General features: G+C 35.6%; 1 protein-coding gene across 2 annotated transcripts in view; it reads left to right on the plus strand.

The window, feature by feature from the left end:
- The window catches only part of grik2 (glutamate receptor, ionotropic, kainate 2), a 781987-nt gene that overhangs the window by 219198 nt on the left and 534985 nt on the right, over positions 1 to 27804 (plus strand). The window contains exon 4 of one of the 2 annotated variants that reach the window (XM_028797642.2): positions 21722 to 21979. In XM_028797642.2, the coding sequence (XP_028653475.1) occupies positions 21722 to 21979 (258 nt within the window). Of the gene's footprint in view, positions 1 to 21702; positions 21980 to 27804 lie in introns of both variants that reach the window. The other variant, XM_051924105.1, reaches the window with a different exon arrangement.

Genomic DNA, 27804 nt, shown 5'->3' on the forward strand with positions numbered 1-27804 from the left:
CTAAAGGAAAATACAGCATGCGTGTCTGTAAAGAATGCTGATGAGATATGAAACATAACCAGCAGTCAATGTGCATGCTGCCAATTGAATACTGAATAAGCTACTCTATTGGGTTCATATATTTGTAAATCTGATTCTGAAGGAGTCAGTGCCTCACCATCCATGAACCTCACTGCACGTCACTTCTTTGGTACTGTCAGCAGAAATCATCAACATACAGTCTTGCTGGTGCCCCTCATGGTGTTGACGACCTTGTCTGTGCACCTGCATAACAGGCGTTCATGAAGCGAATATTTTCACTGTGTGGCTATCTGTGCAACGGACGTTGTTGTAACATGACCAAATCTCTCAAAATGTGTGCTTGTTTAAAGCTTAACAGCAACATGCTTGCACAGACTGGTTTCTTGGGTTGAAACATTTGATCTTGCTGATTATATTCATTAGGCCACTTAATCTGTTTGCTCATTGATAGTCAAGCTGTGTTTAACGGCATTATGAACTGTGAGTGTATTTTGTTGACTGAAACATAACATGCATTGAAATATGTGTAGGCCAGCATTTGTGGTCTTGAAACAGAAAAAAATTAAAATTGTAATATTATTATATAAAGGCAAGAACTAAATAAAAATAAAAATTGTTGACTCCACTGAAAACTAGAACTAAATAAAAATAAAAATTTATTTTATAAAATAAAATAAAAACTAAAACTACAATTAATATCATAACTGAAATATGTATGGTATGAAATATGTATGGACTGCATGGTAGTCCATTAAAGGGCCTATGCACACACACGCACACACATGTCCAGGGCTTAAGTTAAAAACTTGCTGGAGATTTCATTTTTATGCCTAGTATTTAGTTCTTTGTGTATAAGTTGATATGACAATTTTTATGTTTAATTTTTGTAATTTTTTATCTTCAACCAACAATGCATATTAATTTAGTAACACTACTTACTTTCTGGTTTCACTTAATACAATGAGCTAAAGAATTTCTCACAGTGCAGAAATACTTCTCATTGTAAATCTAAACCTTTTCTGGTTTTACAACCATAATCAGTCATTACTGTCTCAGTGTGTATTGGGATGCCTCTTGAACTGTACATTTTTAGGCAGTTTTTTGGTAAGTTTACCATACTTGACTGTTTACTTTGTCTATATTTAGAATATTTAATTTATACGCACAAGTTATAGAGATTCATCATTTAAAATAACATTTATTGTGTCATTTTAATTGCGCAGAAGTTATGCCAACTACCAAGCCTTAATCAAAAATACATTTTTCTATACACATTGGAATCCACAAATTTACTAATATTAATCAATTTTGTTTCAATTTTAAACCTTATCAATAAATATTAGGACTACAACACCAGTAAACATAAATATGACCAAAAATAACATGCAACAAAAAAAAGTCTGAATTAGAGTAACCGCCTTAATTTGCGGTGTTCATAAGAAATGTAAAGAATTAATTCATGAGGTAGAAGTACCTTATAAACAAGAATAGTCATGCCACATATTTCAAATATTAATATATGTGTACAATTTAAACATTTAAAGTCTTTTCTACATTGTAATACAAAAAAATAGCATGACATTCGTAATCACTGACCTTGAAAATAGTGTAAAACGATACCCTACCTACTTATTGAAATTTGTCATTTTTAACCTTCTGGGGAATGGCTCTTTGAGAGCTAGGTCCATGAGTAAAGAATCAAATAACAAAAAGGTTATTGTATTCATGATCAGCAATCTCAAAATAGCATAAAATACACTCATCATGCCTATATCCTAATTTCTTAGACGTTTTGTAAAAAACAGTATATTTGACTCCTCATATCTCATTATTGGGTGAATTTCTGTGGTCAGTTGAAGTGGGATGTTCAACTTCAAGTCCTTCTGATCATTTTTGCTGAAGATAACTATTAGTAATTTCCTGCATGCAATATGGTTTAAAAATTGCCTAAAAATTATGTTTTTTTTTTTCCTACAAAGCCATAAAATGGGAGAATACCAAAAAGCTTGACATAACTAGACATCATCATCAAGATAAGTCAAACAGTGTATCATATGTGGGGTTTTTCTCATACCTGTGCGTTAGGAGGCCCCAAACAAACATACAAAAAAATAAATAAACAGACTCAAAGTGTTCATGAGTTCTTTTGAACACTAAAAAATGTTGAACACAAAACAATCCAAAATATTCTCAGAAATAAAAATACAAAAGTTAAGAACAGATATGAGTGTTTAAAATTTTGTACAAAACAATTAAAAAAAACTGTATGCAACAATGCAAAGAAAAAAAATCTACACATCAAGTACAGTACACAAATTACAGGGAATAATTATAACAGATATTATGGATCAGCAAGTGTTTTCAATGATTGGCTTTACATGAACTTGAAATGAGTTAAGTGGATTCAGAAAAGAGATAAATGAATTGCAAAAATCATCAAATTTAGGAGCACTCAACAGCACTGAAAGATGCTTTATGACAGCACAGACTAGATGACTTTGTATGTAGTTTACAATAAGACAACTACAAACAATTTTACAGATCTAAATGATAGACAAAACATTTAATAAAAGCTTGTCCGTTGCTAATCTCCATATCTCTACTATGCAGAGAACAGGAAGTGACAACAAACAGAAGAATCCTAACCTTTTCAAAGTTATATGCACAGCATACTGTAATTAACTAACCCTGAACAGTAAGTACATGATAGTATGACATATACACATGATACTTTATGTCATATATATGAATAAAATATTTTGTATGAGTAATTTTGTCATCCTTGTGTGTGTGGAAATGCTGGAGAACCAGGCCTTTACAGGACTGCCGTAGTGCATGTACTGTTTTAGTTATTTTATTGACATTGTGGTATTCAAGGAAAGAAGGGTTGATAAACAAAAAGCAGTTTGGGGTGTCAACATGGTTCTCCCCATTTAATAACTTATCTTTAAAACAAAAATAACGGATGGTGATGTGAAAATAACAACAAAGCAACTGTCACATAGCAAAATGGCCTCGATTGTCAGGCTTGATTGTCTCTTTGGTCAAAGACATCTCCATTAAGGTGGCCGTCCTTTTAAAAGCTTGAAACCGTAATTGCCAGGGTCTATTGCCCTCATTGGGTGTTTTCTCCGGGCTGTGGAGGAAGGACATGACAATGCTCTTAGTGGCAGTGCCCTCTCTTGGCCATGGGTAGTATTACATATCTGGGAAGAGCTTGAATGGTGATCCTTAGTTGCACATGTGTGACAACATGTAATATAAAAGCCTTTGTTATACATCAAAAAATGACAAATAGATGCACCCCAGTAGCCCCCATTCTAAAGTGATGTCATTGGGGCTTTGAAAGACCTAAGACCAAAAAAAAAAAATTACCAAAAATGCCATTGTTAAGCTCTTGTTACACAGCAGTAACTATTTCTAGGTAGTCCCATTTCTAAAATGTAATTCACACAGTTGTTATATACAGTGGAACATCGGGTCATGACCGTAATTCGTTCCAAAACTCTGGTCGTAACCCGATTTGGATGTGACCCAAATTAATTTCCCCCATAGGATTGTATGTAAATACAATTAATCCATTCCAGACAGTATGAACTGTATGTAAATATATTTTTTTAAAGATTTTTAAGCACAAAAATAGTTAATTACACCATAGAATGCACAGCGTAATAGTAAACTAAATGTAAAAACATTGAATAACACTGAGAAAACTTTGAACAGAGAAAAGTAAAATTGCAAGAATTCACGCTATAGCCTTACGAACCGCTCGATGTAAACACTTTTTTTTTTTTAATGAGTTTTAACCCCTTAACCGCCCTCTGCCGGATATATCCGGCATCGTAGCTTTATTGCTGACGCCTTACTGCCGGAATTATCCGGCACATTTGCCTGTGGTTATGTGAATGCCTGGCACGTAGTATAACTGACAGTTTGGCGTGGGTATTATTACTACGTTGTATTTCGACAACTCTGCGCTTGTATTGGCCGATCACGTGATGTGATTCGAAAGTGAAAGCTGTGAATATGGCGAAACGTAAACTGACTTCAAGTGAGGTTTTGCAGGCGATTTTGGACAATAATTCTGATCATGATTGTAGCAGTTCTGAAGAAGATTTTAGCGACAATGATGATCAGCAACGTGCGCTGCATGATACTGTGAATGACAACGCATTGGATGATGGCAATGAGTGGGTGTATCCCCAGCATCTCAACTGGACTGCTGCCTGTTATCTGAGCCAGATATGAAAGATCCAAACCGTGACCGCTTGTTCAAGCTACGTCCTTTGATTGACCATTTATTTGAAACATTTCAGCAGGTATTTCAGCAGGTATTTCAGCAGGTAAATACTGCTTGAATAAATGTAAAGTAAAAAAACGAAAATTGTTCAGATTTCTTCTGGCATGGGGAATATTTAGGGAGTTGGCAGTTAAAAGGTTAAGCACAGGGAAAAACATGAACATTTGAAAAATCTGTAATTTAATAAACATCCAAGAAAAGTAACATTGCAACAATGCATGCTACGAACCGCACGCTGTTAACACTTTTTTTAATGAGTTTTAAGCACAGGGAAAAACATGAACATTTGAAAAATCCGTAATTTCATAAACATCCAAGAAAAGTAACATTGCAACAATGCACGCTACGAACTGATTGCTGCAAACAGAAGTGAAGTGGAGGTTAAAACCCAATGGAAAAAAGTCTTCATTAAATACAACGAGGTTAAAACAATGCTCGAATCGGTCTCTTTAAAAACAAGCCCGGTGCATTCTTTAACTGCCTTCTTGGCCTTATGCAGCCAGCCCTCTCTCTCTCTCTCTCTCTCTCTTTCTCTCTCGCTCGCTCGCACTCTCTCTCTCTTGCTTGCTTCACAGGGAATGCACAGGGAGAGACTGAACACGTGCGGAAATCATCTGCGTGTACGAACCGGAAGGGAAACTGGCTTGTTCGTCACCCGAGTGTATGGTCGTGAACAGATGCAAAAGTTTGGCGAACTTTTTGGTCGTAACCCGATTTCTATGTGGTCTGAGATGTTTGTGACCCGAGGTTCCAGAGTACACTCAAAGTAGAAGCTCTGCTATAATTGTCACTATTAACATTTACGCAATCATATTTGTTTATATTTCTATCTATTCTGGCAAACCAGACCACCTTAATGCTGATCCCAAGCCTGGATAAATAGAGAAAATTAGTGTCAGGAAAGGCACCTGGCTGTAAAACTTTGCCAGAACCTTAATGATGGAATCTATCCAAATTTTTTATTGATCAAGCACGTTGACCCTGCATAGAAGTGGGAAAAGGTAAAGGGGGAGATTTGTTCATCTTTATTCATTTGTTGTTGCTATCCACCTGTCTATATGGTTTTCTGAAACCTAAGATTTCTTTTGTTTTGAACAGAGGAAAGCATGTAGTTTTGTATGTATGAGAGTTATGATCTCAATAAATACTGAATCAATAAATATATAAAAAATATTGTTTTTCAACATAAAATATACACAATTAAATGTACAGTTTGCCAGAAAAATGTTCAAATACAGTTGTTTGTAGCACAATTAAGTCATGGATCGGTTGTAACATGTTCCCCCTCATAGCCAGAAATTGGGAGCAAACAGTGTGTTGTTGCACCCACAACACGTCAAACCACTTCATGATCCCAAGTTAGGATCTGAGTGCACCACACTAGTTCTAATGGAATGGAACAGTGTGAGATTTTTCTTTTTTTTTACAGTGGCTGGAGTGCCAACCCTGCCACCAACCTCCGGCTTCTCTCTGCAGGTTGGAGGACCTGCCTGCAGGGTGGGATTGCAGGTTAATGTCAAACCAAGGATGCAGCAATTGCAGATTAAGGGCTTTGCTTAAGGGCCCAATGGAGTGGAATCACTTCTGGCATTTACAGGATTCAAACCAGCAACCTTCTGATTGCCAGTGCAGATCCTTAACCTCAGAGCCACCACTTCGGCCTTGCACTCTTCATCGCTGGACTACTTTAAATTACATAAGTTTACAAAGCACATTATTTCTTCCTAACTGGACAGCTGAATATACTTTTTATTTTGTTTTTAATGTAAAGGTTCAGTTAAATACAGTGGTTCATTAGTTATTAACGTCTCTCAGATAGATTCAATTCTTGGCCTGGCCACTTGTCTATGCAGAGTTTGAGAGCTCTCCAAATGTGAATATGGGTTTTCTCCAGGTTTCCTGTCACATCTCTGAGTTTTGCATGTTCAGTCTGATAGCATCTCTAAACACACTTAGTTTGAATGTCATTTTGGGTCTCTGCGTGAGCATGCACTGCACTCTACTGATACCCCATATAGGACTGATTCCTGCATTGTGCCTATTAGTGGTAGGATTGACCCTGGCTCCCAGTGACATAGTATTGCATTAAGGTGGTTAAGAAAATAAAGTAGTTGAGCCAGAAATTTTCTGTTAAGTCCAGATCACATCTTTATTTTTTATTGAAGGAAGATTGCAGTATCTTACAAATTGTAATCTGTCAAAACAGTGTCAGCTATTTTTGTATTAAAGTAACACTTAAATGCAATGCCTCTCTAATTATTCTGAACTCATTCACATTGTGAATTAATCATCTTCATTTATGATATTGAAAAGTCAAAAAGGTGTGTTAATACCTAAGACTTTAGTCCCATCTCTTCTGCCCATTACCTTCTGTTCTTTTTAATTCCTCTAATAAGCAGAACAATGGTTTACTGAATACTTGCTGTGGGAGTACATTACGTTAAAAGCATCCAGGCAAAACACATGATTACACGCATTAAAAGCAAATTTTCCAAGTAGGAAAAAAATCCCACACAAAAACATGATAATCACAAGAGCTAAATTTGATTAACTTTCAAACCCAATTAAAAGAGATAAGCTATACAAATAAAGATGGAAAAACACTTAAAACTCCTTTATGTATAGTCTGAGCGCTTGTGATTGCCTTTCTCACCGTTTTGTAATTTTCTAGTTATCCAGCACAGCATACATCATTGCATTAGTGTGGTCCAGCTCCAAGCCAGGAGAGCAATTTTTGCCCTCTTCTTTTCATTGATCTCAAGCTGTAATTAACTTACAGTTCTTAATTATTGAAGCAGTTGGACCCAATTTACACACTGAGCACCAAGTGTTGCTTTTATAGGCAGCAATATGCAGCATCAGATGCACTTATCAAATTAACATTTGGGAAAAAATTATTGTTGTTCAATGTTCAAGCATCCTTATCACAGCTGAATAGAGTTTGATCTTAAAATAGGCATGAAGCCATATATAGGGCCATTCAAAAACTATTGTATTTTTTGTAAATCTGGAGTAGAGCTTCAATATTAAAGAAATTGATCAGCAAAAAACACATTTTTGCAAAACGTAAATCTCATCAAAAAAAAATCAAATTAATAATGAGGTATAGATAACTGTAGGTTTAAAAACATACATGGGATAGGATTTCTTTTTTCAGAAAGACATCTGATGAAACTACTGTGCAGAGTCAACTTGTCTTGCTACTGGCACTTGTCTTTAACAATTAGACTTGATGAAATGATGGATCACCCACCAGTTTCAGCTAATTATCATGAGGGATAGTGCATGATAGCATGTGACAATCCATCAGTGCTGGCAGTTTCACTTGCACTATGTCTTGATCTAGTTGTGTGGTAGATTGGGGGACAATGTATCACACTTCTTTTTTTTATACCTACCTTCTACAAATTGCAAAACACTGTTCAGAAATGAGCTTGTCACACAACAAAGCAAGTAGTTTTCCTGCTGAGAAAAAAGACAAGTAGGTCAGTCAGATGACAATCGACTCTGCTCTGTGGATGTATTATAGATCGTCTAAAACTATATTTATTATAAGTTTCTAAGAAATAAGTAACATATCTGAGACCAAATGATTTTTCATGAAATTTACATTGTGCATTAAGAACAAAAAATTTCAGAAAAATGCACTGCGTTCATTTAAAAATAGCAGATCATAGTGACACAAAAACTTAATTTACTGGGATTTCATAATCAATTTGTGGAGATACATGAATGAAAAATGACAATAAATGAAACCTCTATACAATATTATAGTATATTACAATACTGTGACAAAATAGGCTGAGTGGTTCAGTTATCAGTATCTAACACTTTCTATTCAGTCATTTTCAAACCTGTTTCTTTGAATTCAGGGATGATCCAGAGTCACAGTCCATCCTGACAACATCGGATAAATAGATGTAATACATCTCTAATGAATAAACTCAAACATATACTGTGCATAAGGTGCACCGAGCAAAAATCCTTGATGATATTTTCAGTCATCTCACCATCACATAACACATATTCATTTACACACTATATGTTTCAGTTTCACTTTGTCAATTATTACCCATGGCTATACTATAGTGCCCTCCCTCCTAGGTGAATGGGCATTATTTTGCATGTCACTTGTCCTAAATGATTTTTAAATCAAGTTAATACAGTATAGCACTCAGTCATACAGAAAGAGAGAGAGAGAGAAAGTTGAGTAAATTTAGTTGAACCTACCTCTCCAAAATAAAGTAGGAGCATAAAAATAGCTACCAGTAATAATCTATGTGATCTTTCCTTCTGCTGCTGGCTTTGTCATCTTAGCGGTTAAAAACAAGGCTCTACTGACATGGGGAATTATTTTTTATTTTTTCATTTTCATATCACCTTGAAAGGAAAACAAAGGCAGTTAAGAATTTTCTTGTAATGGCACTGAGATTCCTAGAGATTGTACAAGATTATCTGATCTTTTTTTTTGTATTTTATTTTTATAATGGCCACTGTATGTATAAAATGTTTTTTGTGGGTAGTTGGTGGGGAACTTTATTTAGTTGACTATATTAGGTATTAAAGGAATTGTAGATTGATAAAGAATTTTTGGTCTAAATTAATAAAGGCAATTGTAGTTTTACCATGGATTGAAAATATCTGGTATAAGCATGGGCTCTGTTCTTGGCTGCTTCTTCACATGTTGGTTGTGTTGTTACCTGAGTACACTCCCAATAGTTAAATCGATATGATGCTTTCAAGAAACTTCACAAGAAACACTAAGCCTTCCCAACCTGAATAGAATACACCTCACCCCAGGCAGCCTGACCTCCCAACTCCACAAGCAGGCTACTCATGCCCAAAATGAGAAGATGCCTTTTTAAAATTTAAAAATAACTTGAAATACCAAAAATGGGCCTCAAGGGAGAGTGTAATAAATAAAAGCCCTTTGGCTTAAGAACAAGGCCAATACAGATTGTTTTATAAATAAAGAAATGTATTTGAAAGTCACAAACAAGTACACAAAGGCAAAAAATAAGGCAAACTTTATTTATTACTACTATATCCTTTCCTTTATATTTAAACTAGCAAAATACCCGTGCTTCGTAGTGGCAAAGTACTGTTTTAAAATTTTAAATAATAAACTGAGGGAAAATATACCAATAATTATTTGTTAAGGATCTCTTTTTATACCATGTTGTCAGTTCGCCCCTCCGGTTGTAATATGACCAAGCTGTGCGCTGAGCTTACTGTTGAGCATGGAACGTATAGTTGGCCATGTGAAAAGCAAATCAAGAACAGCAAGACCGCGTCAGCTGCGGAGCTCAGCTCGGAGCGAAATGAAGTGAATGAAATGAGGTAAATGGGAGGGGAGATGATCACGTGACTCCCACATACCCCTTAACTTTCCATTCCTCCACTAACACACAAAGACAGTCTCTCGGATCCCAACTCTCCTTTCGCACACTGCGTCTACTAAATACCAAGAAACACTAAGTAGAAACACTAAAGGAAAAAATACTATTTAGTAAGTAGCGCATCTACTAAACAGTAAATCAGTAAAGGAGAAAGGACTGAACACTAAGGAAAAAGAACGGCAAGACAGCGTCAGCTGCGGAGCTCAGCTCGGAGCGAAATGAAGTGAGTGAAATGAGGTGAATGGGAGGGGAGATGATCACGTGACTCCAACACTCGCCTTAACTCTCCAACCCTCCACAAACACAGTCTCTCGGATTCCAATTCTCCTTTATATATATAGATGTGATTTTTCATTAGTTCTTGTCATTTTTCAATAAATAGGGTAGCTTTAAATATATTTTACCAGTTTGCAGTAAATGTCAGATTAATGTAAATAATAGTTTAACAAGAATGAAGCAACATTAAACTTGCTATAAAATTCTCCCACTGACAAAAAAGGTGATAATGAATTGCTTCATTTAAATGTTGTTCATTTTCAATTGATAGTTTAGGTTATAATGTATAACCATTTTGTAATGAACAAGTAAGGTTAATTTAAATGAAAATCCCTCTGTTACATACACTACAAAAAATTAAGCTTTTCTCTAAGGTCTTGTTTCTCATCAAATGGGAGTTTTATGAACTGTAAACCCACAACACTCTGCTAAGCTTCATCTTATGGACCCAGTTAAGACATGATGCTTAGTTGCCTTACTTATGAAGCATGACTTTCCCTGATCCTCTTTGGTGAAACTGAATCCAGCTCATCTTAGTGTCTACCAGCTTTTGCAATACAATTTAATATTTTAACTTAATAATTCAAGTTTTTGTCATTGTGCACCTGGCATTGTAACATGTTCAGCAGAATGAACAAGAATACAACATGAAACAAATGCTTTAGTAAACAGAAGAGGTTTTCAAGATGTTTCTTTTGGGGGTAACAAGGTGAATTTTTGGGGATGTTAAATAGAGTCAGAACACAGAATTTCATATTAATCTTAAGCACATTACCAGTAGGGCTGTCAATTATACTAAAAATTAGGGTTTGAATACTCATATTAAAAATAAGTAAATATTCAAATATATTTAAACATATGTTAAAAGTTCTAAATGCTACTACATGTACTATTGTATTTAGTTTACCTTTGTATGATTCAGTATTATTGTTTTTGCTTTTTTGGTTGCGGTGTGTCACATGGAGCACTTATGACTCATGCACTAATGCTCCTCCACATAAAAGGATTTTCTATGCATGAAAAGTGACATGATTAAAGAGAAAAGTTTAAGCAGGACACTTTACATGTCTATAATGCATATTTGAAATCCATATAAAATTGCTTTTGATTACTTGAATGTGAGGTCAGTGCACATCTGTATTTTATAAAAGTGGAGGCAAGGTGAATCTACAGATTTGCATTTCACAAAAGGAGTTGCTGAAGGTAATAAATGTTGCATTGTAAAAGGCGAAAGATTTATTCTAGATGAAGGGAACCCAGAGCACGTGGAGAAGGACAAACTGTAATTGCCTTTACTATTGGCACATAGACTTATCTTGCTCAACTGGAAGAATCCTAACTCTCCTATTCTAAGTCAGTGGGTAACTGATGTTGTATACTATTTTAAACTGGAAAAAATCAAATTTGCACTTAGAGGATCTGTACAAAACATTTTCAGAATCTGGAAGGATCTAATCAGTAACATTTTAGAATAAGCATTTAAATTGAGGAAGCAGGTTCTCTCCCCTTTTTTACTCCATTTATCTTTATTCTTTTATTAATTTATCTATTTACTTATTTTTACAAACTTAACGTTTTACTCTGCTGGCCTAGCTCTCTTTCTCAGGGGTGAGGGTTGATTTGTTTCAAACCTTTTTTTTGTAAAACTTGAGTTATTTGTATGGAATGTTATTTGAATTAATAAAATAAAATAAAAAAAATAAATGTTGCATTTTAACGATCTTTAAGTAAGCCCCTTGAGCATGGGAAAGGTGCTTTATAAATGTATTTTATACATACATAATAATAAAATGTATTACTAGTATTATTTTAATTTTATTTGGCATAGACTTTCATTATAAACTTTAAAAATCTGCTACTAAGTAAAAATGAAAAATAAATGGCAAAGTGGTAAAACAAATCGCAAGAAGCATTAGTTATAGTTTAAAAAAAAAAAACACAGCTTGTGGAAAGTAGATCAAGCCTGTAGAGCAGCCAGTACTGATTCGTTTTCAAACTGGGGCTTCTGATAATCAAAGAATAACAGACAGGATTACAATAAAGTAAATGTGATTATTTTCCCCTTTTACACACATACCACATGTAAGCTTAAGTTTTCATTTTCTCTTAGTTTTAGGAATTACGTGTCAAGCCAGCAGTCTCGAAAAGACATATGTTGGTTGATGTGGCCAAGTATGCTTTCCTGAAACTGAAAATTCAGTTTAAATTTGTGATTTTAAAGCTGTTATAATAATAAAAGGAAAATAAGAAAAATAGCAGTGACTTCTCATTATGTTTAATGAGAAAGGAAACCAACCATTGTTTGCTCCAATGAAAGATTAATGGTCTTAAAACAGCAAATCAGGGATCTCAGGTTCAAGAGTGAAATGGAACAGGATCAGAAAGTGTAGTCAGTGCACCATTAACCAAAAAGCAGAGTGATGCGGTAGAAAAATCTGTCCAAACTAACAATTTAAGTTTCTAAAAATGCTAATCGTTTTAATAACTGATGTGCAGAAAACATTCAAATACAGAAATAATGTAGTGCGACTATCTAGAGTAACATAAAGCTGACAATAGTGCAAGGTTAAAAAAAAAATTCTGTGTTCATTCTGACATTCGATTGTAGAATTACAGCAAAACAAAGTATGAGTCAAAGTAAGTACTTCTTTCCCTAAGTCATGTTCTTTTTTTTTGTTTGTTTGTTTTTCAAGGGCTAAGTCTGTCACAAAGGTTTTCGTTCGATTGAGTCAAAGGTCTGACACTTCATTGCACACTGCGTGCTATAGCCCCTATGCCTCCTCTCATAAATTGCTACCAGAATTGTAGAAAAAATATAAACAAGGAGAAAAAAAATGCTAATACATCAAAACAAACTGAAATTTTTAGAAAATAAAAACCCATGTGTGTTGTAATTTATATTTACATTTTTGGAGGACTTTAAAATTGTATTATACATCTTTTCTGACCCTTAGAATCTGTTTTCCATGTGGAGAGCTTTTTTGAAAGTTTATCATTTTTTTAAGGTTATATTCACTGCCATGCTGAGGGTTTGCAACACAATGCTTTGGGATGGTGTGATTTCATCATTAGTATGAGTATATAAAGGTCACCACTTACAGCTCTAGTCCATTTGGGATTGAATTTATTTGTGAACTATTTGCTTTTTTTGTACATGTGTGTGATGTTTTAGGATTAGACTTTTGCTCTGTATTTAGACTGTTTTGACCTTTGTGTTTTTTGTTCTTCGTTTTTTTATATATAACCTTGTCTCTTCTCCTGGTCCTTCCTTTTAAAATTTGTCTGACTGTCATTTCGAAGTCAGAACAACATGTTTGTACCACATATGCTCTTTGGATTTTTGTCCAACTTGTTTTTGTGGCCTTTTGAACAGCCTTTAATAATTATGCTGTACTTTCCATGTAATTACCTGTACAATTACATAGTAGCTAGGTGTTATTACCTTCTACTTACTGTAATACAATGTACTCAATTGTAATTGTCATTACACAATTTATATACTGTATATAGGTGGTTTGTTCCAAAAACGTGTTCTTGCCCTTCTGACATTTTGAGAGGAGCCATGAACATTTAAATAGAAATTGCTATATGCATAGCTTATAGACACTTTCCAAGGAACTCTGTCTCTGGCAAGAAATCTTTCTTTTCACTTTTTGATTAAGGATATAATCTTTAAGGAACTGGACAATCTGGGAAATGTCAATTGAGACCGCATGAAGACTACACTAACTCACCTAGGTTGTATGAATCTTTGTTTTGCTTATATTTGCTGGTATTAGTTATTATAGAAGTAAACATAATTTTTAATGAAAAGCTTAAGCTCAGTGGCTTTGTCCAATTATTGATTATTAGAATTGCCAGGTGCTGGATTGTCATTCCTTGTGTAGCTGTAGCTCTTTAAGAGCACTAAGGACGCTTTTTAATATCCTTTGCTGATGGTAAACTGGGTTGAAGTCAAGGAATAAAAATTAAACACAGTTTCAGTCAGTGAGCAGCCTGCTATTAGAGGACCTTACAATCTTAAAAATAAAGCTGATGACATGGTTCGTCACAGTGATGCCATAGGGGAATCAGTTTTGGTCCTCAAAAAAGCCATCTACACGAAGGTTCCAGAAAGAACCTTTATTTAGATCTGTAACAGGTCCCATCAAAAATAATGACTGGATGATAACAGATTTGTGAAATGCCAATGGGTTCAATGTTTTATAAGAATTCTTGCTGCATACAATAACACAGATTAAGTTCGGATTTTCTTGGTCTCTTAGTATCCCACTAGGTATTCTACTATACATTAAGGATTTCCATTTTATCCAAATATTAGGGGTCTCTTCAAAGCCCAAAGAAACAATTTCATGTCCAAAACACCCTTCCTAGAATGAAACGGTTCTTTATCAACCTGTGGTTCTACGAGGAACCACAGAACCCAATAGAGTGTTATGAAAGAGTCATTATTTTTGGGAGTGTAAGGTTTAATATGTGGAGTACAATAAGGGCAGTGAGGTTACAGATAACAGGTATATACTCTAACATAGATGACTAGGAGAATATACTTTAACCATTTTTACTTCTTAATTATATTATATATAATAACTATATAATATATAAAAATCTTTCATAAAAGGTTGCATAATACTATGAGAAGTTTTAACTGGATGCTTTTATTTTTAGAGTAACATGCATATCAAATAAAAATGCCTTTTTATAAACAGGGACAGAAAATGTGCGGAGAATGCCACTGAACATATTTAATTTTTACATTAATAAATTAGATAAGAAAAAAATTGAAACAGGTAGATTACTGAAAGATGAGTAAAATGATAAAGAGTGTCATAGGAACAATATAATAGCCTGTTGTACAAGGAAAGAGTATTATAAGAGAAGCTGCAAAACAAAAAGAGAACTGTAGCTTTTCAGGAACAAAAAATCTCATGTCATTTTTGATGAAGGTGACGCAGTGGTAGCACTGCTGCCTTACAGTAAGAAGAACAGCGTTCGCATCCTGGGTCTTCCGTGTGTGAGCTTTGCATGTTCTCCCTATGTCTGTTTCCTCTGGGTGCTCTGGTTTTCTCCCACAGTCCATAGACTTGCAGTTTAGATGAATTGGTGATCCAAAATTGTGTGTTGGTGAGGGGTGTGTGTGTGTGAGTGTGAGTGTTCACCCTGTCCAGAGTTTGTTCCTGCTTTATGCCCTATGCTAGCTGGGATAGCTCCAGCAGACCCCTTTGACCCTATTCAGAACTAAAGAGGCTAGATAATGACTGATTTCTTGATGACTCAAAAATGTGCTATGGAGTACAAGGGAATACCCTGAAACATCAGCTCCTTTTTTCAGAGGTTTGATATTTGGTGTCATAGATAAAGATACCTAGAGAAAATCAGACAAATGTTTAGTGTGCTTGTACACACTCATAATGGCTCCCCATGAAGGAACATCTGACCAAGAGATGTACAAATTTTAATTAATTTATCAAAAACATGGATCATTTACATAAAGAGATTATGCTTCAAAATGGCATACAAGTTTTTGTCACCAGGTTATTGGAGCTGAACATTTTCTCATATGAAAAAACATTTCGGCTTCATTTTATGTGTATTTCTATTTTCAATGAAGGAGGAATTTCAAATGCCATCATTTTGGCAGCCATTACTTATACAGGTTGCATTTCAAGGATGTAAGTAACTAAAAAGGAACACAAGTTTGCAGCCGCTGAATAACAGAAGGACTCTTCAGCCAAGAAGGATAAGAGGCTGGAATGTTTCTTTTAAAAACAGTCATACAAATGATTACATTGGGAATCTGTATAATTAAAATTTGAAATACCATCTTGAAAAGGAGAATGGCTGTGTTTTTGTGTGCAACTTGCCCCTCTACAATTATCTCAGCTGGAGATCGACAAGGTTTTTTAGTAAATGAACAAATTAATTTTTAGTTTATAATTTTAGTAATTTGCTTTTAGACTTTTATATTAGGGTAAAGTAATATAAAAGATAAAAGCACTAAGTTTTGGGTGAGGAAAGCTAATTTGTGGAACTGCTCAGTTTTTACGTTTGCTTGACTAAGCAGCGTGAGATGCAAGAACACTTAATCCTCCTCTGGTTGGACCATTTGTCCATTAAATGTATGCACAATTCTTTTAATAAATATCAAACTGAAATTTGCCTTGTGGGTTGTTCGATACTTTGGAATTTTTGTTTTTGTTTATTTATTTATTTGGGCTAAATTCCATAACAGAGCTACTTGCCCCATTCTGTTTAATGCTCTAAGTAATTTATCTCTTACATTTAATTATTTTGTTAACACTACTGTAGTCTCAGCAATGCATGTGTATTTAGTAGGGGATACACACCCTGAAACATAGGTTAATTTATTTGATTCCCTATTGCTATCCTAACAACTCACACAGGCTCTAAAATTGACAAAGATGGATTAATCATTCTAAAATAAGAAGTAAATAGCATTTAGCTTAATTTTTAAACCAGGCTTAACTTTATACATAAAAGAAGCCGTCAAGACAATATCATCATCACCATCACCCTATTTAGTTTCCGGTACTAGGCAAACATAGCTTGTACTCTGGAGCAAATCTGTCGACTGTTCCATACCATAAGCATTTATTGTTATTCTCTTGCAGAGGAGTGTGAAAGTGATTGGAACTTGCCCATGATGAACACCTAAAAGAATAAATAAATAATGCTTTCTTGTACAGAATTAAACAAAAAGCTATTTTCCTTCCTTCAATGTCTAGAGTATAAGTTCTTTGGGTTGTACAGAGTCGTGAATCAATGTGAAAGGGTTGCGTACATTTTGCAGATTGTCATGTAATGGATTAGGTTAAGAAAATGCCACTGCTCCACTAAGACCTGCATCAGCGATTCTTCAAGAGGAGCACACAAGGGGATGACTTTTGGCCACAATTCTCCAAGGGGAACCCCAGGGGATGATTGTCAGTGGTGAATCTGGTTCTGAAAGACACAAAAAAGACAATATTGGATCACGAAAAAAAGTAAAACTTTAAAACCACTGATCTAGAGAATAGTTAAATGAAGAGAAGAAGAAGAATATGGGTGTCTGAGTCCTATTTGTAGTAGGTCATCAAACAACCTGAATAATACACTAGGTCTGGGGAGATCAATTTGGAAATATGAAACACAATTCAAAAAGTCAAAAAGCCAGATGAATCCATAAGACAAATTATCGTGAAAAGATTTTCAAGTGACCAATTAAGTATAACAAGTATACTTAATTTGCTTAGATTCTTAGTGGGATCCCCAAATTATTAATGGCATATTTATGATTTTACTAAACTACAGATTTTCACAGGATATCTAAGAGTTCAAACTGCCACTTGGCTCAACAATAGCATTTTTCCCAAGTCACTTAGCCTTCTCTCAGTTCCTACAAACCACTGGTCATTTCTTGTTGAAGATGATTAAAAGCTTTGACAAAAAAAAATCCCCCATCATAGGTTTTGTGCCTCCCACACTCTCTCTTCAGAAATGGAAATGCTCTATCTTCTTTTTCACTGATTTTCAAAACTGATTATTGTCACATTACTTATGGCAACAAATTTTCTGAATTTACAAAAGGTTTTTTCCATTGGTGTATGTTCGCTCACACTCTGTTTGCAGTTTGGTTTTGTTTACTATATACCGTGTTTTTCAATGCAATTTTTTGATTTCTTTGAATGCTATTATTTCAATTTGTTTTGTAAAATGCTTTGAAAATAGTACTCACTGTGAGGAGGCACTTCACTCAAGGATTTTGCAATTGTTCAAGACAGAAAATGTTGTGGGTGGTAGGAGACCTGAACAAGTTGTTGAGTCAGGGTGCTGAATTGAAAACATCAGAACAATTTAAGAAATGAGTAGATCAGAAAGTAGGACAAGTTAACCATGTTAACTCCTGTACTGTAAAGTGTAAACTTACTTTTTATTTTCACATAAAACCTAAAGGCTGTTGATTAATTTCAAGAACATTTATATTTTAGCAAGCATATTTGTAGCATGTATATTAACACATACTTTCTGAAGAAAATGTAATGAATTAATTTACAATAGTTTAAATGAGTTATAGTGAGTCTATTTTGTATTAAAGTATTTAAAAATTAAAAATAAATAGGAATGATGTGAATTACTTTACAAGCAAGAAATGTACTCTACAATAAGCGCTGGCATACATTTTGTTCTGTTAACTGATATATAACATGCCAATTTTAAATTGACATGGTGTTACTCAGATCTGTGAGTGTATATGTGGCAAGTAGAAAAATGGCTTGCTGAAACTAAGCAATTAATGAAGGAATTGGTTAATTAAATATGCATAGATCAGTGCAGCTGCCCCTCATTAATAGCCCCAAGTAGTGGAGCTACACCAACACCAGGAGTATAAATTGACTAAGTAAAGTGAGAAGGAAAGAAAAAAGATTGAAGAAAGCCAGGAGAATAGGACAGAGAAGAGACCAGTCCTTGTAATGTGGAGTCCTGTTCTGGAGAGAAGGCTCAAACCTGCTGTGCTGCAGTAAGGAGCAGGAGAGATCAAAGGCTTTTGTTGACACTCTGTAGGTACTGAAGGAGGTGGCTGAGAAGAAGAACCGGGCTCTTGGTGCCTCTCTGCGGTACTGAAAAAGGTCACAGAGATAGGCACGAGAAAACCGAGTTCTGTGACATATATCAAGTCTGCTGAGTGATAGAGAGCGGAGGAGATGAGAAGTTCACCAGTGAGATGAACTGCAATATGTTTCCAAAGACTGGGCGGGAATAATCATGGTGAATGTAATGTCGCTGGTGGTATTTCGTCAGTGAAGTAGCGATGTAGTGACAGGGAACCTGCTTACGGACTTAATACTAGAAATTTCATCTAAGAAGATCTGTGAGATGAAGGAACATATTTTAATTTGGTTTTAATTATTTATATTATTGCCCACTACAATGCTTTAATAAAAGCAGGTATTTATAAATTTAACTCTGAGCAGTGACACTTTTGTTATTGATAAGCATATACTTTTGCACTGAGAAACTTGTTGCTGTCTCCTCACTCATTTATAGACTTTCATAAAACTGACCCAAAACACAAACAAATTTGATAGTTTTCTTGTGTTTTATAAATACATTTAGTACATTATGTGCTGAAAAATAAATCACATCCATCCCCTTATTCCACTTACGGGACCCCAAAGATCTGCAGTATGAACCCTGGCTGCTGTGCCACCAGATCACACTGTTTCAAAATATTGATAGCAAAAGGCTGGATTAAAGCTAAACTGACACATTATTAATACAACAGTAGGTTTCTGTTACTGGATTGCATGCAATCTCTTTTCTACTTCGGAGTGCAATTGAGCCCAGCAAAGGAATGGCATACCGTCGCCCATGTTTTTTACTTGCCTTACACCCAGTAGTCTTACTAAAAGTCATTGTCTCCCTAAAACCCTAAATTTGACCAACTAAATTTACACTTCAGTACATGCAGGATTGAATGCATGGGGAATCATTTTCCATAGTAACACAGAAATGCAAATCTTTTTTTTTTTTTTGGTAAAGTCACGCAGGTACTTTTACTTCTATAAAATAAGTATTGAATTGGGTATCCATTACTTTAAAGAGTAATCTGACTACGTAACACACATTACTTTTAACTCATTACCTCCAACACTGCATACAGTGATCCCCCACTTATCGCGGAAGTTACATTCCAGACCCACTCACGATAGGCGAAAATCCGCGATATAGAAAGACAACATTTTTTTTATAGTTTAAACCTTAAAATACCCCCCCACACACTTTAAACACATGTAAACTTATTAAAACACACTTTGTAAACACATATGACATGTGGATGTCGGGCTAAGGATATGAGTAACATCTCTCTATTATAAAACATTTTAACGTCACGCAAGACAAGGCAGTGAGACAGAAGGACAGCTGATGTACAGGCTTTTAAATGATTGACACGCAGAGCAACAAGCAGAACAGCATCTTGGCAGAAGCAGCACAAAGTCCACTTCTCCTTAGCATGTATTCAGCTCCCCCCCCCTTCACAATGTGAAGTGGCAGGAGCATAGCGCACCCCCGGGGGAGGGGGGGTTTGAGCGAAGCAATCGAGACTGGATCATCTCAGACAGACACTTTGATGACACGCCTTACTTACAAACAATTTAAAACAAGTTCATTGACATCTAACCTAGCAGTTGTTGGAATGCTTTTGGCTAGAAGCACAACACGCAGCTTGCCAGCAGCAGTTGCAGAAACCCAGCAGATGATCCAAGCCCTTCTCCTCACCCTCCTCCTCCTCCTCCTCCTCCTCCTTCAGAACGCGCAGAGCGACAAGCAGAACAGGCATCTTGGTAGAAGCAGCCTGTAGCTGATCTGTTCACTTCTGCTTAGTGTGTGTTCAGCTCCCCCCCTTCACAAAGCGAGCGGCAGACACGCGAAGTGGCAAAAGGACAGCTGCTGTACAGGCTTTTAAGTGATTGATGCAAAGCGCGACAAGCGTAGCACACAGCTGGCCAGCAGCATCAGCAAGACACCAGCTGAATCGATCGCATCTCTTTAGCGTGCGTTCAGATCCCCCCTTCACAACGCAAGCAGCGTTATAAGTGCCGCAAGAAAGAGATTTAACCACGCCCGGGGCAGGAACTAAAGGACAAATATTGTTTTTACAAAAGTTTTAAAGTAAAAATGAAAATAATGTCTATGTAACAATTCCCATGAAAATAACAATCTCTTTAAATTGTTTATCCGGTAAACCAAACCTGGGGATGGGCAATCAAAGCGAGCAGGGGGATCTGCCCCCTAGTAATAATAATAGTATTAATAAATCCGTGATGTAGCGGGGGCACGATAGCTGAACTGTGATATAGCGGGGGATCACTGTATTACTAAGGAGTGACACAGTGTGTAATGTAATTGTTAAAATTCCTAGCTTGGTTTTCTCCAGTGTGTAATTTGTATGTTTATGTTGTTCTATGTAATCCAGGGTTCTCTTACACCATCATGAATGTGTATGTGTATGCCTTCTGAGTGAATGGAGTATTATATTTAAATTGAGCCTTAAAATAAAAGAGTGAACTAGTACAAAGTAAATTGTATGATATATTTACTGAACATCTGTATGTATTTTGAGGAGACCTATGGTAGTTTTTAGAACACCTTTCATCTCCCATATTTGTGTTTTGTTTAGAGTTAGTCCTTGCTTTGATCCAAGTGCTGCTTGGACAGCTGTTACTGATCCTGCTAATAAAAGCAGAGGTTTTATATGATGGATGGATAGACACTGTTTTGACAATAAAAATGTCTTAATGTTGCATAAACAGGTAGCCAAGCAGTTGCTTATGTACTGTATTTTTAACAAGTGTTCTTGCCAATTCAATATATATGATTCATCTCAGATGCCACAGCTATTACTTAAAGAATCTATGAATTTTCTCTAAGAATAGTGTATTACATTACTGTTTTTGTTGAAGCTTTTAGCATGTTTTAAAGTTTAGTAGTTAAATTTTGATGGCCAGACTTTACTCTTAAGAGAAACACACTTCTAATAGCTGTAATTTATATGTATTGCAAATTTGCTGCATTATTTCAAAGCAATTAAATTGTACTTCACAAGTGAAATATGATTGTAAGAGAAGTGTGCAGATTATAATTAGAACAATGGTTCTGAATTGTACCCGCTAGCACATTTGCTTTCTCTTCTCTCATCATTGACAGAATTCTGTCTCCTCTTCAGCCTGTGATCAACTCTCTCTGGGGGTGGCAGCCATCTTCGGTCCTTCACATAGTTCTTCAACGAACGCCGTACAGTCCATCTGTAATGCACTGGGAGTTCCTCACATTCAGACAAAATGGAAACATCAAGTCTCCGACAACAGGGATTCTTTCTATGTCAGCCTTTACCCTGATTTCTCTTCACTCAGCCGGGCAATCTTGGACTTGGTGCACTTCTTCAAATGGAAAACGGTCACTGTTGTGTATGATGACAGTACAGGTAAGAGCTGTTTTATAACAAAACCTATCTCATCACAAGTTGTACATTAACTTATTAAAGTGTTTCATGTTCCTCTTGTATTTCATTGAAAATGGAAGGAATTCTTAGAAAATGTGAAACAGAGATCTAAAACAGACCCTGTCATATCTACATCAGATTGACAAATCACTAGTATTGTTCTTTGTAAAACATTTTACTACAAAGCATGGTAATCAAATTTGGCCTTAATCCAGACATTCCCATTTTTATAGCCTTTAAATAGAGTTGCAAACTTTTTATGATTATGTATTTTCTAAGGATGGAAACATTACCATCTGTTACTATTAGTGTGCATCTTTGCCAGTTCAATTACAGTACCTTTGGGCTTTTAAGCTACATACACAGACATGGTTTCTTCCAACACAAATCAAGTTGTGTTTTTCAGCTATATAAACTTTAAGAAAGACTCAATAAATGAGATCCTTCAATCAGATGATTATAAAAATTTTATAACACTTTCTACAGCATAACTAATAAACATTAACAATATTAAAGTTGCCAAATGCAGATAAAAATGAAATGTTTATGTCTTAATGCTGCTTGGGAAGGACAGAGACAAACTTAGATGGATGACACTGAAATAAAAACGTATTTGTTCAAATACTGTACATGCATGATGTTGCATAGAAGGAAAACATGCAATCATGAATGCAGTTGCAATGAAAAACTGGAAGATAAAGGAAATATGCACCTGCTGCTTTTTCAGATTTTAACTTTTGTTGACACAGAACAACTGTGAAACTACATTAGTTTTTTATTTGTTCCTAGGACAGTTGTGATGTTGAAACCAAATTACTTGAGTCTCAGGGTTTGTTATGCATCATCCTCTGTAAGCCAATCACCCGTACACAAATTCCTTAGTTATTGTCATATGGCATATAATGTGCACCGAGAGAGTATTTCTGCCCAAATTTTTTATAATGAATTTTAACATCCCACTCTAAATAGCAGAAAACTAAGCTGTCCCCTATGCATCATTTATTGTTTGACATTCTTTTAATATAACAAAAGATTGACAGATATCTTTATGCTTCCAAATATGAAGACACAAATAGATATACTGTACGCTTAAAAATGCATGGAGCACGAAGACATGGAAAATGACCCAATAACTGATGTTTTAACAGATGTACTATGAGAAATATATTAATCTGTGTGTCATATCCATTTGCTGTTAAAAGCCCAGCTCACAGACATTCCCTTGTCACGTTATTTTTCCCAGTACAAATCTCTACACTTTGATCTGTGTATTTTTTATTGCCAGCACTGTAGACGTAACAAATACAAGCAAAGCAACAGGGAGCAACAGCAGTGCGTCAGTGAAACCTGGAACTGCAAATGAGCTCCCGAGATATAGTTTCCTCTTCGAGGCTTCCAGCAAAACACTTATGGTACTTTCCCTTCAATCAGCCAATCTTTATTTTGTGAAGAACATTTCACAGTGCTTCATAGAGTACTTAGAATATTGTAATTCAAGTGAATTAATCAAAACATGAGAAAAGGGATAATTACAATCACAAATCCAAACAAAATGGAACAGGATATGCACTAAACAATGATAAATGGTTAAACTGGTCAAAAAGTCAACATACATAACTTACTAAATCAGAAAAGCACACATAAAAAAGGAATTAAATAAAGTTTATTTATGAGTAGCTGATACACCTGCCTCAGAAAATCTTCAAGAGGCAATGCCTTTCTGTTGCTTTAGGCATTAGATGTTCACCTAGGGAGATGTGAGAATATAATATCAGAATATAATAAGTTAACATTACAGCAAGAGCATAACCTCTCAAATCTTTCACTGTGCCTCAAGAGAACTACAATGCATTGTTGCTTTTGACAGCAACCTCATTCAGTTGAATAGGCAGCTATATTAATGGTTTGATTTATTTTTTATCTTATTGTTTTTTCAAGTAAACATTACGTACATTTGCTCCTAGATAAATATAGTCTGTTACATACAAATTCACACACCTCAAGTTATTGTGTATTTAAAAACATTTCTGAAGCAGAATACATGGACCAGTAAAATGAATTTTTCATGCAGTCTATTAAAGTAAATGTCAACCTATAATCTTTAAGGTGCTCTTCATGGTTAAGGGACCACATCAGCACACAGTAGTAGGCAGCCTATCACAGTGGCTGAAAAACTGATACACTAGACTGCATGTTCATATTTAAAACATTCTAAACCGACTTTATTTGTTACAAGGTAATGAGGAAGTTTGAGCATATGCTCCTAATATCTTCTTCCTGGAAGAGACACTAGTCTATTGAAGGGTGCACTCACATGTTCAGGTTTACTCAATGACCGCAGTAATGTTAGATTGGTACTAAAGTTTTAAATGCGTTAAAGATAACAGCATTCAGAGATCAGTACCGATACCAAAAATGGTACTGCGGCAGCCTCTATGGCGCGCCACACAATCGTGCATCTACCTGCCATGCTGTACTCCACATCAATACAAAGGGTGGTTCCCTCCTGGAGTCTCCAGCATGTCAATGATCGGAAGGGTGAGTCAGAGCAGGATAACAGTTAAATGAGTGCTGAAGATAATCTAATGGGTGGCATTAACATTATCACCTAAGATATCGGTAAACATATGTGAAAGAGAACAACAAAATTATATGACAAGTCAGTTCTTTAATATTAAAAGGTTGTAGCTAAAGATAATATAAAAACTGTATTTGTGTCGTACATATCTATACAGACAGTTACAGCTAGCCAAGTTTGGTATACTGCACCCTAGTAATGAGAAGGTAACATTTAAAGAAGTGTCAGAAATATGAAGCATTGTGAATAGTCATAGTGAAGAAGAAAACAGTTGTCAAAAATAAAATGAATGAAAAGTAGGCAAGAAGAACAAGAAGCTTATGAGGTCAAAGTCAGTTTTGTTAAGCTGATGTCAACCTCTGGCCTCAGTATGTAATAACAGTAGAGACTGTGACAGTGTTGTAGAAAAAGAAAACAAAGGTTTTCCTCGATTACCTTCCTGAATGCATTGTCTCCTTTTTTCTAGCTTTTTTCATAATAACTTTATTTTAGGGATTAGTGTGGTATTTTTTTCAAGTCAAAGTTTTTTCTTCACCAAAGTTGTATATATTAATTTGCATTGTTGTAAGTAAAGGATTTAAAAAAAAAAGAAATACCTCACCTGTTATTGCATTTTAAAATGAAGGTGAAGGGGCAAAAAAAGACCAAGACAATGATCACAGAAAGGGCATTAACTTAATTTGTTGTTCTTAATTTTAATTTTATCATACTTTAGTGATTGATAATCGTAAATTATATTCTCAAAAAATAGTACATTGTACTTTTTCCTCTTTTAAAGTTTATATTATTGTTTTTGATGTGATTTATTTAAGTCAGATTAAAAACAAATACTTTGTAGGTTGCCTTTAAAGTAAAAAGATATTAGTTAGAACATTTAAATGGTGAAGCAGAAACTGGGAAGTGTAGTTATCTCCAAGACATATCATAGAAGCAGAGTGCTTGATAGTTTTAACCTCTTGAACAACTTGCACCAATCAGTGACAACATTAAAACTACTGACAGGTGAACAACATTACTTATCTTGTTACAATGGAACCTGTCAAGGGGTGGGATAGATTAGGCAGCAAGTGAACAGTTATTTCTTGTTGGTAATGTGTTGGAAGCAGACAAAATGGACAAATGTAAGAATCTTGAGAGACTTTGACAAGGGCCAGATTGTAATGAATAGACAATTGGGTCAGAGCATCTCCAAAATGGCAGCTCTTATGGGGTGTTCCTGCAGTGGTTAAAGCCTACCAAAAGTGGTCCAAGGAAGGACAACCAGTGAACCACCAAAGGGTCATGGGCACCAAAGGCTCACTGATGTTCATGGCTAGCCTGTCTGGTCAGACACCACTATAGCACAAATTGTTGAAAAGTAATACTAGCTAGGAGAGAAAGATGACAGAAAACACAGTGCATCACAGCTTGCAGAGTATGGGACTGCATAGCCGCAGACCAGTCAGAGTGCCATGCTGATTCCTGGCCACCATTGAAAGCACGTACAATGGGCACGTGAGTGTCAGAACTGGACCATGGAACAATGGAAGAAGCTGGCCTGAATCACGTATTTTTTTAACCTTATTTGTATGGCTAAGTGTGTGTGTGTGTCTGTGTGTGTGTGTTATTTACCAGGGGAAGAGAATGCAGCAAGATGAAATATGAGAAGAAGGCAAGCCAGCAGACACAGTGTGATGCACTGCTGGGAAACCTTGGATCTTGGCATTCATATGAATATTACTTTGACACATACCAGCTACCACAAGATTGTACGTAACCTCTTCATGGCAACAGTGTTCCCTGATGTTGGGCCTCTTTCAGTAGGAAAATGTGCCATACCACACTGCAAAAATTGTTCTGGAATGGTTTGAGGAACATGACAAAGAGTACAAGGTGTTGAGTTGGCCCCCAAAATCCCCAAATCTCAATCTGATTGAGAATTTTTGGGGTGTGCCTGGAAAGCAAGTAAAAACCATGGAGGCCCCATCATGCAACTTCCAGGATATGAATGATATGCTGCAGATGTCTTGGTGCCAGATAAAACAGGACACCTTCAAAAGTCTTGTGGAGTCCATGTCTTGATAGGTCATGGCTGTTTGTAAATGTATGTTTCCTATTCTTACCAATTGTGAAGTAAATCATTAGTCATGTGTTCCTAAAATACTGTAGTCCAGGGGTCTCCAACCTTTTTTCCCCTGAGAGCTACTTTTACAAAATGAAAATGGCCGAGAGCTACTCATGTTTTCTAACGTTTATTCTCATAGCATATTTCAACCCAAACAAACTGAATAAGCTTGTTTTGCCTGAACATTTACAAAATGTTGGTGCCTACAACTCACATTTTGCATTAAAACACCACAAAAAATATTTAGTTCACCTGCAAGTGCATTTTGTATGTCTGTATGCATTTTCTAGTGTATCTCACACTATTGAATTAAAACATAAATGCTGTCAAAACAAAACAATGCAATTACAAATACACAGATATTACTTATTCATTTGTCATTTTGTTATATGTCACTGTTTCATTTCACAACAGTATTCACATGGCCAGTTGCATGTGTGATGTGTTTTAGTTAGTGAGATGACTGGCACTGCATGGAGTCAACAAGAGAGGTGTATGGTGGAGTGTAGCCACTTAGGTTCACTCTTATGGAGTCATTTAAATGTTCATCTGTCAGTCTTGTTCTGAACTTTGATTTTATGACATTCAAGTCAGAAAAGGCAGACTCACAGTGGTATGTAGACCCAAACAAAGCAGACATTTTCAGAGCTGCTTGGTGAAGATTCTTATAAGTTATCTGGCTCGACTAAGCTCCAGAAATACTGAGAATGCTGTTGAGACTTTAACTGCACATTATTTTGAAGGTTTACTAATATATAATATATAAAATCCAATGTCTGTCTGTCTGTATTTCTGTCTGCTTTTCACAAGAGAACTACTTAACGGATTTAGATCGGGGTTTTTTCTACAATTTGCTTGAACATTCCGGTTGATTTTGTGATTTCTCTCATTTCGCTATGTATCATAGTTCGCTTGCCATACCAATTTATTTGCGTGACTCTGAGAAACACGCAGTGGGCCGAGGGGAGGGGCCTTCCTCACTTACTCGCCAGCTTCGAGGCGTGTTCCTCAACTCTGCTTAGCTAACGAACGAGAGAACAATTGAATTCAACTTTGTTTGATATTTAAAATAAAGTGTTACTTAGGTCTTGATGAGTTTGAGTTCGGATATTCTCTTAAGTGTAT

The sequence above is a fragment of the Erpetoichthys calabaricus genome, chromosome 3, assembly GCF_900747795.2.
Source record: "Erpetoichthys calabaricus chromosome 3, fErpCal1.3, whole genome shotgun sequence".
Classification (NCBI taxonomy): Eukaryota; Metazoa; Chordata; class Cladistia; order Polypteriformes; family Polypteridae; genus Erpetoichthys; species Erpetoichthys calabaricus.